The 13,300-nt window shown below is 45.5% G+C and overlaps 3 protein-coding genes across 4 annotated transcripts in view; 1 reads left to right on the forward strand and 2 right to left on the reverse strand.

Moving 5' to 3' along the window:
• Nucleotides 1–1,350, forward strand: part of pvalb7 (parvalbumin 7) — a 35,394-nt gene extending 34,044 nt beyond the window's left edge. The window contains exon 5 of the mRNA XM_070977757.1: nt 548–1,350. Within this exon, the coding sequence (XP_070833858.1) occupies nt 548–573 (26 nt within the window). The 3' untranslated portion in view covers nt 574–1,350. The remainder of the gene's footprint in view (nt 1–547) is intronic.
• A 351-nt stretch (nt 1,351–1,701) lies between these two features.
• On the reverse strand, nt 1,702–10,401 carry baiap2l2b (BAR/IMD domain containing adaptor protein 2 like 2b). 2 transcript variants are annotated; one of them, XM_070985881.1, is made up of 13 exons: nt 10,306–10,401; nt 8,557–8,643; nt 7,432–7,493; nt 6,993–7,064; nt 6,482–6,571; nt 6,133–6,264; nt 5,384–5,482; nt 4,643–4,745; nt 4,288–4,495; nt 3,663–3,728; nt 2,941–3,265; nt 2,785–2,828; nt 1,702–1,957 (listed from the first exon to the last, which is right to left on the reverse strand). In XM_070985881.1, the coding sequence occupies exons 1-13, from the start codon at nt 10,373–10,375 to the stop codon at nt 1,882–1,884; spliced, it is 1,434 nt and encodes a 477-aa protein (XP_070841982.1). In that variant the 5' UTR covers nt 10,376–10,401; the 3' UTR covers nt 1,702–1,881. The 2 variants fall into 2 exon arrangements, with proteins under 2 accessions (XP_070841982.1, XP_070841973.1); XM_070985872.1 differs by having other exon boundaries at nt 5,378–5,482.
• Nucleotides 10,402–11,766: 1,365 nt separating this feature from the next.
• LOC139349739 (extracellular serine/threonine protein kinase FAM20C-like) overlaps nt 11,767–13,300 on the reverse strand; it is a 32,012-nt gene continuing 30,478 nt past the window's right edge. The window contains exons 9-11 of the mRNA XM_070990720.1: nt 12,907–12,988; nt 12,751–12,810; nt 11,767–12,262 (exon numbers count right to left, since the gene is read on the reverse strand). Of these exons, the coding sequence (XP_070846821.1) occupies nt 11,989–12,262; nt 12,751–12,810; nt 12,907–12,988 (416 nt within the window). The 3' untranslated portion in view covers nt 11,767–11,988. The remainder of the gene's footprint in view (nt 12,263–12,750; nt 12,811–12,906; nt 12,989–13,300) is intronic.

The raw sequence follows: 13,300 nt of genomic DNA on the forward strand, positions 1-13,300 counted from the left end.
GAAGCTCGAGCTGGATTTTAGGAGCTATCTTCTGGATTTTTCACCAAATTATACAAACATTTCTACAACCCAGTGTCCCAGCTTTTGGGGAATAAGGGTTGTACAGTCCCTCTTGCTTCCTGTTGTGAAAAAGGATGCTGCTACCTCTTTACCTCTGCAGCCAAACAGCACCTGGTAGCAGTCGATATGCTCTCTGAAGAGCTGGCTGAGTGAAAACGATGCAGTGGAAGCTGGGATAAATGTGAATGTGCCACAATTCTTTGATTTAGAAGACAAAATCTGTGACATGATGGCAGATGTTCAGGGGAGGTTAAATATTTAAGATGCACATTATGTATTACATTAATATTTGAGGCTGTGTATATGAACTAATTCTTGTCTTAAACTGTAACTCAGACTCAGACAATAATGATAGTTAGCAGGATGAACTCATAGCTGCTCTCTTCATTTGTTGACAACACGTGAATATTGTTAGCCGTATCGTTCAGCTGTAGGTCATCAGTTTGCCTCATCGATTGTGCAAATGTTTTGAATTTCTCTTTTTCAGAGTTTGAGGTCTTGGTGCATGAGTAGAGGATAGCTGAACGTCCCCCTTCTTCCTCCTCCTCCTCCTCCTCCTCCTCCTCCTCCTCCTCTTCATCCCTGCATTCATATTTTGTAACTGCCACCTTCCTCTCCTCCCTCGGGACCCCACACATGCGTCAGACCAGGCCTGCAGAAGCAGCCGGACCAGGAGTCACCGTGAGGAGGAACATCAGGCATCAGCTCCCTTTTCCAGTTTTTATATATATTTAATCACACATGCTGTATGGGTTCCAGAATCATTCTTAATGATTTCATGAAGATAGCTTGTGGTCTCAAAACAGGTGGTGCTAGTGCTGTAGATGGTGTAGATGTTACAAAGACTTCTTAAATCTTATTTTCCTTCCTCTGTGTATTTCAGGTTGTGCATTTTGTCTGATTGGTTTTACTTCTAGATGTTCACATATCAGTGCACTTTCCTCCCACTCCTCTTCCTCATCCACCTTCCCTCACCTCACCTCCTCTCCTCCATCTCCTCCTCCGCCTTACTCCCTGCCTCCCATCAGATGATGTAGTAAATGAAATGATATATAAGGAAAGCTGTGAAGAGAGAAAAGATCTGAGTAAGAAATGCTAATAAAAAACTTGAGTAATAAGTGTCTCTTCACTTATTGTTACTCACAGCGACACAACATGAGACGCACAAAGCATCACAGCTCTGAACAGATGTACAATCAGCCGCTGAGAAGAAGGAAATACTGCTGTCAGGAGACGTGAGATGTATCGCAGTGTGTTTGGGATGAAATATAAAAGACAGAGTCAGATTTGAAAGATTATATTTCTAAGTTCTGATCTGTGTCACATAAACAAAAAATTCTGATTTGAGACACATTTCGGGATAAAATTAGCAAAGCATGAGAGCAAGACACATGACAGCTTAGGCAACAAGTAAACACATGCTGTTATGAGCATGAAGGTATAGGTGCTGCAGCTTCTGGATGAGAACACAGGTATGTGTATTTCCCAGAATGTACAACTATTCTTTCAATATTTCAACTGCAGGAAACAAACAAACCTATCTATATAAAAACTTAAATACTGTACATGTAGCTATTTTAAAAGTTTATGGTTTGATATTTAAGTACTGAGTTATACGACAGTATCATCGTTGCTTTTGGTACAAGAAATATTTCACCTTATCAAACAGTGTACAAAAAGCCGCCTTCCTCCTCCACACGGGCTAAAAGCCGTCACCTGTCACAGATGTCATGACACTATCCTGAAGCAAAAATGCACGTCCTGCCTCCACAACCTGATCCGGCAGCCTCGGTTACAAACGGCTGCGTGAGCGCTGATGGATCAGAGGATGCGAGGAGCTGATCTGTCATTGGTCGTCGTGGGGCGAAGCTTTACGGTGGCGAATGGGTTTGTGCCTCTGAAACAAGAGGATGACAAAACTGTAACACAATGCTCGTTACGCTCAGCTGCTTTCAGCCGACGCAAATAAACCACACACACACACACACGCGTGCAGCCATACACACACATACACGCACACTCACACACACGCACGCACACTCACACACACACACACACACACACACACACACACACACACACACACACGCGCTCCAGGTTTGGAAACTAACACCAGGTCCCAGCCGGAGGACGGTACAGCCTCACCGTGGCTAGCGAGCATGCTTCAGCCGTCCTCCATCTTTAATCTTCATTTGATTTACTGGCTTAAAAATTGTGATTGAACGAGGGTTTAAGAGCTAATTTGTGATGGTTGATACTGACGACAGGTTTCTGGAGCTAAGCCTCAGTCTGCCAAACATACACAAATACACACATAATCACAAATACACACATAATCACAAATAGACGACGACAAGCTCAAAAGTGACGTGACGTCCTCCTTCACATTGAAGTCAGTGCACGTGCGCTGGAGGCTTCACGCTTCCACATCACGGCTGAATACTGAACCAGGATTGGCTTTCACACTGTCTGTGATGTCTCCATCATCCTGCACAGCGAAGCTCAAACACACTTTTGACTGGAGGTGTCTGCTGAAACCCAGACGACTGCTACGAGCACAAATCAACCGCTTTTCATATTCTGGTTTCGCGAATGTCACAATTTCAGACAAATGATTTCCCAGAGAAAAGATGATCCTGATTAAAATGTCAAAAACTGAATTCAAGCAATTCACCAGTTTTTTCCATCAACCTATACTACCTATACCTATACTCTGGAAATTACCTGGGAAACAGTGGATTTTCAGGTGGCCCGTGGGGTGACAATGCCTGAGAAAAGAGAGTGATTAGTGTACCGGGGTTACTTTAAATGGGACAGAAGAAGAAGAAAAACATGCCATCCTTTGAGAGGAAATGCTTCTCAGAATCAAACCTCTGGTACCTGGACATCAGATGCTGATTCACCCTTCCTGTCGGGGAGGGGGGAGATTGGTCGAAAATCTACAGAGCCCCTTCGAAGGTTCTGACTGGGGGCAGGAGGAGGTGGAGGAGGTGGAGGTGGATGTTCATTGTAGCTCTTCGTCTCCACGGCTGGCTCCAGCTTCCTCTCGGGGAGAGGGGAGCTCGTCCGGAAGTCTACAGAGGCTCTGCGGTTGGGTGTGGCTGGTGGCGGGACATCTTCATAGCCCTTGCTCTCTGATTGGTCGGTGTGGGCGTCAGTGGGGTCCCGCAGATTGTTCATACTGTGGCTTCTTACAGAAACGCCACTGAGGGTCAAAGGTGCACATAAAGGAAGTTTTAGTGATTCACAGCAGGACAGTGACCTGAAATACTTTGGTGAATGATCATAGAAAACAAAGCCTCCTCCTGAGCTGGGCATGTTCTACAAAGAGGGCCTGTTTTACATCATTAAAAACACACAAAGGATAAGATCTGCAACAGGACGGTGCTCCTAAAACGTTAGGCATTTGGTCTCGTACACTTGAGCAGGTTGTGTGCTGGTCTCTGGGAATAGGTCCAGTTTTACAGGTGAGGGTCTCTTCAAATCCACGGTCAAACTGTCGCACTGCGATCAGTGACTCTGTCACTTGAACACTGCAACAGGCAGAAATGCTGCCACTACACTACAGAGGTGAGGTGTGCCGTGCACTGACAGTAATCTACCTTGTGGCTAAAGTGTTGGAGAAATCCTCGATAGGAGCCACATAAGCAGCAGGAAACCAGCCCTGGCTGGAGGAGAGAAGACAGACACAGATGAGGAAACAGCAAACTAAACAGCTCAAGCTCCATAAATGCAGAAATACAAACTGTGAAACATTTTATTACACAGCACACTGTGACAGGAGATGAATGAACCAGAGCAGAGTGTCAGAGCATCTACGGCTACTGTTACAGAGTCTCTGCTCCAGATGATCAAACTACTGCTCTTGTCAATGGAAACCTACACAAAATATTTCATTTCATTTCACTTGTTACAAAAAATGACACTCCTTGATGTGAGTTGCTTCGTTGAACTGCACTGCAGGATTTGCATTGTGAGACATTTTGTTCTCGTGATAAATGAACTGTGTTGTTACCACGTCCACAAAACGTCCTTTTGTCCTAATTCTCTGTTGTGTTTCACTGTCAGCTGCAGAAGGAGGGAGAGCGCTAAGAGGCAGCAGTCGTGCCACAGATTTATCACTTCCTTCTGGCTGCTGACAGTCATAAACAGCCAAAGACAGTGTCAGTCCCCTGGAAAACACTTTATGAACCATTCATCTTTGGCTCCTACATCTCAGCTACGCACCGCAGGCTGCTGTCGGTTCGTCCATACAGCCAGCCGTTGCGCGGCTCCTGGACCAGTACGGTGACGGTCTCTCCCCTGCTGAAGGGCAGAAGCTTTGGGTTGGATGAGGAGGGGTGAGACACCAGGGCTCTCATGGCTCTCCCTCCACCCAGACCCAGAGACTCCCCCACCGAGCTGGAGCGGGAGCGGCTGGGGAGGGGAGACGGTGCTGGGGGTGGGAGGAGGAGAGAAAGCATGCCAGTGTATCTGTGTGTCTACTGGTTTATTAGTCCAGCGCTGCGGAGGCAAATATCTCAGACTGCAATCACATTTATTTCCAACAATCAGTTTCCATGAAGCACAGTCCTCCTCCCACCTCTAGAGGGCACTCTGCCCAGCGCCTGCTGCTCCCTCCTCGCCCAGGACATGTCTTCATCTCTGGCTACTGTCTGCAGCAGGGAGCTCACTGAGCCTCGCAGCTGGTCAGAAACAGCACACACAGGTAACTCAACTTCAAGTTTTAATGGAGATCTAGCATGTGAGGTCGAGCGGGTCACATGAGTTTACTGCAGCTGAAACATCGTTTACAAAGACGAGAGAGGAAGAATATCCCAGCTCTCACTATGAGACAGTCCAGTTTAACACTACTGCAAGCTACAACCTCAGTAATAGATATGTAGTTCCATGAATACATCTGAAAGAGGGACAGTCAAAACTGAACACTATTATCTGACTGAAGAGAAAATTATGGCTGAGCTGTTGCACTGGACTGCATCCAATATCCCTGAGTGTACAGGAAGAAATGAAGACCTGCGAACTACCGGCTGGACGTGCCAGAGCAGATTAAAACCAGGGAATGCTTCTTAGTAAAGTTTAATAAAGTAGTGTACTGATAAAAGAAGGCTCAAGGGCCCCTATTGATAATTGATGGTAGTTTCAACACAGCAGTTTTCCATAATTCATGTTACTGAGGCTAAACACAGACACAGGAGCAGCATTCCAAGCCAGCACACCTTCTTTACAGGCTATCCAGTGGTCAGCGTACCAATACCTGTCCATAATGTTCACATCAGACCAGAGTCATTGACTAAACTACGTGACGCGTCGGCACCTGCACCTCTTGGTCCAGATGAGTTGGGGTTCGAGGTCTGGATCCTCTGGTGTCGTTCACTTTCTCCTTCCATCCGTCTGCCTTCTGCTGGAGAGACGCACCAGTCTGAGGACAGACAGAGACCAGAGCAGCTCATCAGCCAATGAGACAATGGACGCAGTTAACATGCTATCACATGGCGGGAATAAAAAAGTCTTAAAGAAAACACGTAACTGCTGAGACAACGATGCCGATGTGGGTAACTGGCATCAGCTAAACAACACCTTCACCAGGCATTAAAAGTCACATTTAATAATCATAATGTGTGAAAATTGCTGTGTTTGTTCACAGTATCCACTACACCCGTGAAAGAAAGTTAAAGTTGTAGAATTGCAAAAGTTAAATTTAACTGTGAATATTCACAACTTATTTTTCAAAAAACTTCTAGAATTCTCTTAATTATTCAAAGAGCATTATTCTGTCAACTCTAATCTGCTGAATTACACTTTTCAACAGCTTAATCTGAGTGGTAACGTAGACCTTTTCCCTGCTGTGTACTACAGAGAATATGCATAAACCAAAAACTAGAAGTGTGTGCTTACTTTATGACAGCGTACGCTGAGCTCAGCCCGGTCTGCTTCATGTTAGCTTTTCAGCACAAGCAGCCACTTTCAACTGAAAGAGTGGCTCACAGAAGGAGGCAGGGTGCACTGTCCGTGTGTGTGTGTGTGTGTGTGAGTGTGTGTGTGTGTGTGTGTGTGTGTGTGTGTGTGTACCTTGTTTATAAGGAAGAGCAGTGACTGAGTGAGGCCACAGTGCTTTTCTGCCAGGAAGCGATACCTCCTCTCCTCTTCCTTCAGGATCTCCTGCTGGCTCTGCCTCAGGTACAGCATGTACTCACTGTTCTCCTGAACACACACACACACACACACACACACACACACACACACACACACACACACACACACACACACACACACACACACACACACACACACACACACTGTATGAGAAATCACACACATAGAATGGTACAGATGTACTTCTGTTGGACTGTGTGTGTGTGTGTGTGTGTGTGTGTGTGTGTGTGTGTGTGTGTGTGTGTGTGTGTGTGTGTGTGACTACCAGAGAGTCTCTGTAGGCTCCTCGTCTGAGCTGTTTCTCCAGAGCCTCGGCCTGGTTCCTCACCTCCAGCTCGTACACTCTGCGACTGCCCTGCAGCACAGGAGACACTTTCCTTTAAGAGGCTGTGAAGTGAAAATGTGAAGTGTTGCTGAATTTCTTCATACGCAGACATTTTCTACACGCATCTCGCTGTCAGGACAGTTTGGACTAACTGCCTCTCAGCTGAGTCTGGCCTTGGCTGACTTAACCTCAGGTTCAGGCTCAGATCTGAGCGCTCAGCAGGGTCTGAATCTGCTGAATAACGCGTGTCTGATTGTGTGAATGCTCTGCAGAGGAGGACTTAAAGCTTGTCAATGAAAAAGTGATTGAAATGGTTGGTGGTGGTTAAAATGTAAAAGTTTGGCCACATAAAAAGCTACTGGTTAATCACAGTGGAGTTCTCTTGTCCTATTGGAGGAAGACGTTGTGCATTAGGGGAGATGATGAAGGGTGGGTACAAACGTAAACTCACTTCGATGTACTCCTCGTCCAACTTGACATTCTTCTCCATGGCCTGCAACACTTCTATCTGGAACCATCGAAACTGTAGCAGGAAGAAAATCAATGTCCCTGTGCGGCCGCGTCGTAATGGAGCCTGTCCCATTGTCCAAACACTATTTTTCATTACCAGGTTGTTTTCTTTGACTACATCTATATGCAAATGTGCTCTGTCCTCAGGTCAGCGTTCAATCAGAGGCCACTTTGAATTTAAACAAGCCGTGAAACGCACGACGGGACTTTAAATATGACCCGATCACACCGATCAAACCAGTCAAATCATTTCAGATGTTCACACTCTTTGTTAAATTTGTCAAGACCCTTAAATCCTAAGATTTAACCAGCATCTCTGAGACTGCTGGATCCTGTTTTGATGAGGATAAAACGAGCGCTGACTGAAAGCATGTACTGACCACCCCCTCCATCTCTGCGGTGAGTCTCCTCTGAGTTTCCGATATCTGGATCAGAACATCCCCTGTTTAAAACAACACATCAAAAACCCAGAGTTACACTTTCAAATATCAAAGAGGCTTGTCCTGCTTCAGGAGGTCTTTGTCAGTGTTACACATTCTCTCTTTTGTCTGTTTTTTTGTGTGAAATCAGTCAAAAACTCTCGAATACAAAGGATCCAGTGACACTTTGACTCACGGTCGATCTAATGCTACCACTCGTTTTGTGTGAGTGTCCATTACAAAAGAGAGGCACAATATTTTCACAGGAATGTCAGTAATGTGATATACGACTTTAACACGATTCAACACCACTCCAGTCATCTGTGGCCTGTTTTGATCTAACCAACTGGCCTGCTGCTGGAAAGTTAGCCAAGCCCTTTATGCCATGGGTGCCTCTGGCCTTGTCTATTGTCATGGATTGTGGGTAAGCTAATGAATTGAGTGCAGCTGAAAGACTGTCCCCATCTATAATTCAGAGGCTGTCACTCAATAGGGCCCCCGGTCACGCTGTGGCTCCCTGACCTTCTCAGTTAGCCAACCCAGCACAACCAGGTGTGTCAGGCAGTGCTAGCACTGATGTGTGAGTCCACACACTGTCAATGGGGATGCGTTAGCATAATGCTAATTACGTTAACAATGCTATCACACGTCCCCGGGGTCAAAGTGAAAGTGAGGCTGGTGGAAAACATGCACTCATGCATGCACTGACCACACAAATGCACACTCAAATACACACACAAAGAGACAAATACATGAGGGGGGGTGTGTGTGTGTGTGTGTGTGTGTGTGTGTGTGTGTGTGTGTGTGTGTGTGTGTGTGTGTGTGTGTGTGTGTGTGTGTGTGTGTGTGTGTGTGTGGTATTTTGCTATCTGGGATGCATCAGTATGACTGGGCTTAAGGTTAACTTGATAAAGCACTTGGTCATCTATGGAAGATGATTCTGTTTCTGTGATGAATGCAATAAATTAAGGGGGAAACCTGTAATATCACACATACAGACACACACACACTCACACTCACACTCACACACACACACACACACACACACACACACACACACACACACACACACACACACACACTTACCAAGAGAGCGAGACGACAGCGTGTGAAGGGCCTGGTCGCCCATCTTAGCCACAGCGCTGAAGTAGGCCTCGCTGCAAACAGCTAACGCTTCGGCCACAGACACACAAAATGAATCACAAGTAACTAAAAGCTTTTCAAATGCTGAAAACAGAAACGTAAAGGCTTTGGAGAAACATCACGGCCAGTTAAAACTACTCCTGATAGTGTCAATCAATTCTGCCTTTGTGCATGACAGAAACGAGCCTCAGGCAGCCGACATGTGATACGTGATGTTGGTGGAGGAACAGCCGCATGCCAGCGAGTACAGTTTCACCATGCTGCCTTGTTGCCCTGTGACTGACGGCCCGTTCTTGTTTTATCAGGCAGAGAGGTGCATTAATGATACATGCTGCTCAGCCAATTACCAGCGTAACACACGAGAAAGATTGGAGAAACGCAGACAGGAAGAATTAGTGAGGCCAATACAATGGGACGCATACAAAAGGTTGTCTTTAAACTCTGGTACCTCGTGTTTTCAGCCAAACAGGTTGAAATTCTGCTTTATTTTGTCATCAGTACTGAAATATGAACTTGATTTTACTGCTTTGAACATAATATAAGTAGGCCAATACGAGTCAGATGACTTTTAGCTTCAGGAAATAACTGAGTATGTATAATATATTTCGCTGGTTCATGAAAATAGTAGTACAAACTGGGGCTGCAGTGCTCCAGATGAATACTGAAAGACATTTCTACTTTTATGAGCTCACTGATTAACCACTGAGAATATTTCTGACTAGTTACACGTGATTGACTTGCATAGACACACTTTGTGATGCCTGCCAGTCCAGGGTCATCCTCCAGTTGCTGTGCTGTATGACTTAGACCCACATGGGTTCAAAGAGCTAGTTCGTACCTTCAGCCCGAGCATGTTACACCATCCAGAGTTACTGTGACTAAATGCATTGAAAAACACTTTGAGGGGAAGAAGGAAGAGTTTCAAGTCAAGCTAGCCAGAGAAGACAAGCTAGCTCTGCTCACCTTCGCTGGGAGCAGGGCTCCTGGTACCTGGTAATAACTGTTGTTCTGGGAAAACGTGCTGACATATTTAAGTCCCTCTGGTTTTAATGTCCAGTAAACATAATCACAGAGGTAGATTTGAAACTATTCTGGCTCTACACGCCGTTTCCCTGCTGCTTCTCCTCTGACAGCTGCTCTCACTCCTCTCACGAGTCTGTGAAGTGAGAGTTCATTTGAGTTGGTGGTGTTTGGTGTAACAGTGGGAATATGAACCAAAAACGTTTTGATGACTTATATTTTGCTTCTGTCGAGGTTGAATGAAGCGTGTTTCCAGCTCGTTACTGACTGCGAGCCGTCGGGCTATTGAAGGCAAAAATAACCGAAACTGACATCCCCAGTCTCAGTGTGCAGGATCCTCCTCCTTCATCTCTGCCAGTGCTAACAGCAGCTAAGACAACACAAACAGTAACAGCACATGCAGTCCTGGCCTCTGGAAACAACATCTGACTGTGTTCTTACACCTGTGGTTAGTTCTTATTTCACTGTAATCTGTGATCACACGACACTGTTTACTTAACACGCTTATGTGTGTGAATCATGTAAATTAATGATGAAAAGTGGACATTCAAATCAAAATGACTATTACTGCTATGCACACACACATTCACTCACCCCCCCCCCCCCCCCCCCCACACACACACACACACACACACACACATCTACTCACCAGTCACTCACACACTCACTCACCTTGGAAAGCTTTGACATAGCTGTTTCCTAGAGCAACGAGCTTCTGAAGGCCAGGATTGAAGTGCTCCATCAGGTTCTACAGCAACACACACACACACACACACACACACACACACACACACATACACACACACACACACACACACACACACACACACACACACACACAGGGAAACACATGCCAACCAACACATCATTAGAAACACTTGTTACATCAGCCATCACTGAACACACTGGATTTTTAGCTGACAGATACTCACCCGTCACCCAGCCAGGCCATCGTTTAAATACACAGCCAAGTTTGTCCCCCCCATTTTAAATACTCCATTACAGACGACGTGTTCACCCCATGACCAAAACCAAATGCAGCGAACAATGAGATGACATCAACTCACCAAATAGACAGACAGAGTCGATCTGTGCAGCTGATCACTGGTGGCTCCCGACATAGTGGCCAATTCCAAAGACAATATAAAGCTTAAACAAAGAGGAAAACTACAGTGACTGTTAGAGGCAGAACAAAGGTCTGGAGAGAGTCTGTCTTCCCATTCACAGTTCTGAAGACGTCCCCTCAGGCGCTCTCTGTCCTCTGTGCATCAGCGTCTTCAGCGCAGTCCCTCTGCTCCAAAGGCCGAGAACACCTGTCTGATAGGACGACGGTGCGTTCCTCCCTCTCTCCTTTCTCTGTCACTCGTTAATCAGCTCTTTGACCCGCTTGTCATCGACGGTTTTCGTGGAAAGAACGAGCAAGCGAGCGAGGGGAAGAGAAAAGGGAGCAGGTGCCATCGATATGACCGGAGCAGGTAAATTATTGATGGAAGGCCTGAAAGGAAAGGAGGAGGAGGACAAGCAGCTGCCCAACTACGCTGACACCTCAGGGAGGAGCTCAGCGTTGGCCAAACAAACTACTGCCTTACATATTACGTCAATCATACATCTGCTTCATAGGACTCACATATCAAATATCCAGGAGCTGTACATTGTAAACCTCACACATGAAACTATAAGGATCTCCTTCTCATCAGGCCGACGTACTGAGTCCAGATGAAAGTTACCATCTCTAACTCCAGCTGTCCGTCACGATGAGGAGGGGCACGTTGAAGACGGTGCTGAAACATTTCACGTCTGCATTAAAGAAGCAGAGGATTCAAAATGTACAGGCTGCTTCTGAGGTTTTGCTCTTTTTACTGCAGGTGAAGCACACTCCACCCACTCCACAAGCTCTTTTTATTATTTGTTGTGTTGAAAAAATCCTGACAGATAATTGGAACCTAAATAATAAAGACAAGAGAAAATGAAATTGTTTGTAATCAGTAAAAATTACCTGCATCTCAAACATTTAGTGAGAAATTCCCTCCCTTAATACACACAGACACAAACATTTTGACCTGGAACAGACACCACATTTGAATGCACAACTTTTCCACTTAATGCCAAAAGAAATGACAAAATCTACTTTTTGATTTCAATTATGAATTTTAATTTCTTCCCGGTAAAAAACTGTAACTTTCAAACCATTGTGAGTTTGTAACACAGCACTGCATTACAGTGAATTTATGATGTACAATCCAGAATAAAAGTCCTTGTGGCTTTAATGAGAACATTAATGTTACTGCTGACATCATGTTGCATGTGCTAGTGTGACATGTCTTCATCTACATGGACATCAGACGAGAGTGTCCCCTACCCTGCAGGCGTGACCACGTCTTTCAAGTGGGCAATGTCATCATAGATCACCTGATCATCACCACCATCTTCACTTTGTCTCTTTCGGCAGTGGCCTACAGTCTCCAGCACAGTCTTCAAGCGGCGGTCGAGAGCGGCGAGGTGGGGCTCTGACAGCAGGGGAGCCTCCCTGTGAAGGGGGTCGCGAGAGAGCGAGCCTCTCATGACATCACTGAGCCGATACTGTGGCAGCGACAGCAGACGCAGGCGTAGCCAGGTGGAGCGACGGATTCTGGGAAAAGAGTCAAATGATAGAAGGACAGGACGGGGAGGGAGAAGTAACGGAGCAGGAAACAGGAAGGAAATGGTGCACAGCATCTGATGGTTACAGAGATTTGGATCATGGTGTTTCCCTGCACTTCTTCAACGCCCTTTCAGAGACACTGTGACTTCTTAATGACTTTTTTGTGATATGAAGGTCATATTGTGGGTCATATTGTCAAAAAATATGACACTAAACTGGATTAACCTCAACTGTTCGACATTAAAAGGACCAATGTGTAGGATTTAGCAGCGTCTCGCCATTAGCTTTCAGACTGCAACCAAGTGAACACCCCTCACCCCCTCCTCTGTTTCAGCATGTTGGAGGAACTACGGCGGCTGCAAAACATGCAAAAAACTCACAAGATGCACACTAGAGCCAGTATTTGGTTTGTCTGTTCTGGACTACTGTAGAAACACAGTTCACAAGGACAATTAAACAAACATTATTGTTTGTACCTGCAGCACTGTTCCAGAGGAGCTAAGATAGAAGGCTCATCTTTGGAGTGACGCCCAAATCTGAAACGAGAGCAGTCAGTCAAGTCACACGACAAGCAGAGTCGCAGCAAGCACAACACAAAAGCACATCAGCATGAACACACCAGTAATACTCACGCCCTCCCGTTGTCAAGGTGCAGGAGGAAAGTACTGTTGCCAAACTTCTCAAAGGTTTCATAATGGTGCCGGTCCATGTTACCTACAGGAGGAGACACGGGAGTCATGATGAGCAAACTCACACATCCCCTGTTGGACTTCACTGCTTTGAATTTCCTGTGAAACAGTTCAAAGTATCTGTCAAAAAGCTTTAGTATTTCTCAAACACGCAGTTGAAACCAGTTTTTAACCGTGTTTAAGATACAAAAAGTGCTATTTATTCTATTCTTTCCATTGTATACAGACAGATTCTTTGTATGTCTTCTGAATACATTTGCATTGTTTTGGCTGCAGAAATCTGGACAAACAGCTGTTTACACAAACAATAACTGTATAACTGTTCTGCTGCCTGTCT

This window comes from Chaetodon trifascialis, chromosome 2, assembly GCF_039877785.1.
Source record: "Chaetodon trifascialis isolate fChaTrf1 chromosome 2, fChaTrf1.hap1, whole genome shotgun sequence".
In the NCBI taxonomy this organism is placed as follows: domain Eukaryota; kingdom Metazoa; phylum Chordata; class Actinopteri; order Chaetodontiformes; family Chaetodontidae; genus Chaetodon; species Chaetodon trifascialis.

Excerpts from the sequence above, each read along its gene's own strand:
- baiap2l2b (XM_070985872.1), bottom strand. The coding sequence starts at position 10,375 with ATGGAGCACTTCAATCCTGGCCTTCAGAAGCTCGTTGCTCTAGGAAAC. Across the intron at positions 7,065-7,431 it reads CCGCAGAGATGGAGGGGGTG|TTTCGATGGTTCCAGATAGA; the intron begins GTCAGTACATGC and ends TTCCTGCTACAG. Across the intron at positions 2,829-2,940 it reads AATCAGCATCTGATGTCCAG|GCATTGTCACCCCACGGGCC; the intron begins GTACCAGAGGTT and ends CTCTTTTCTCAG.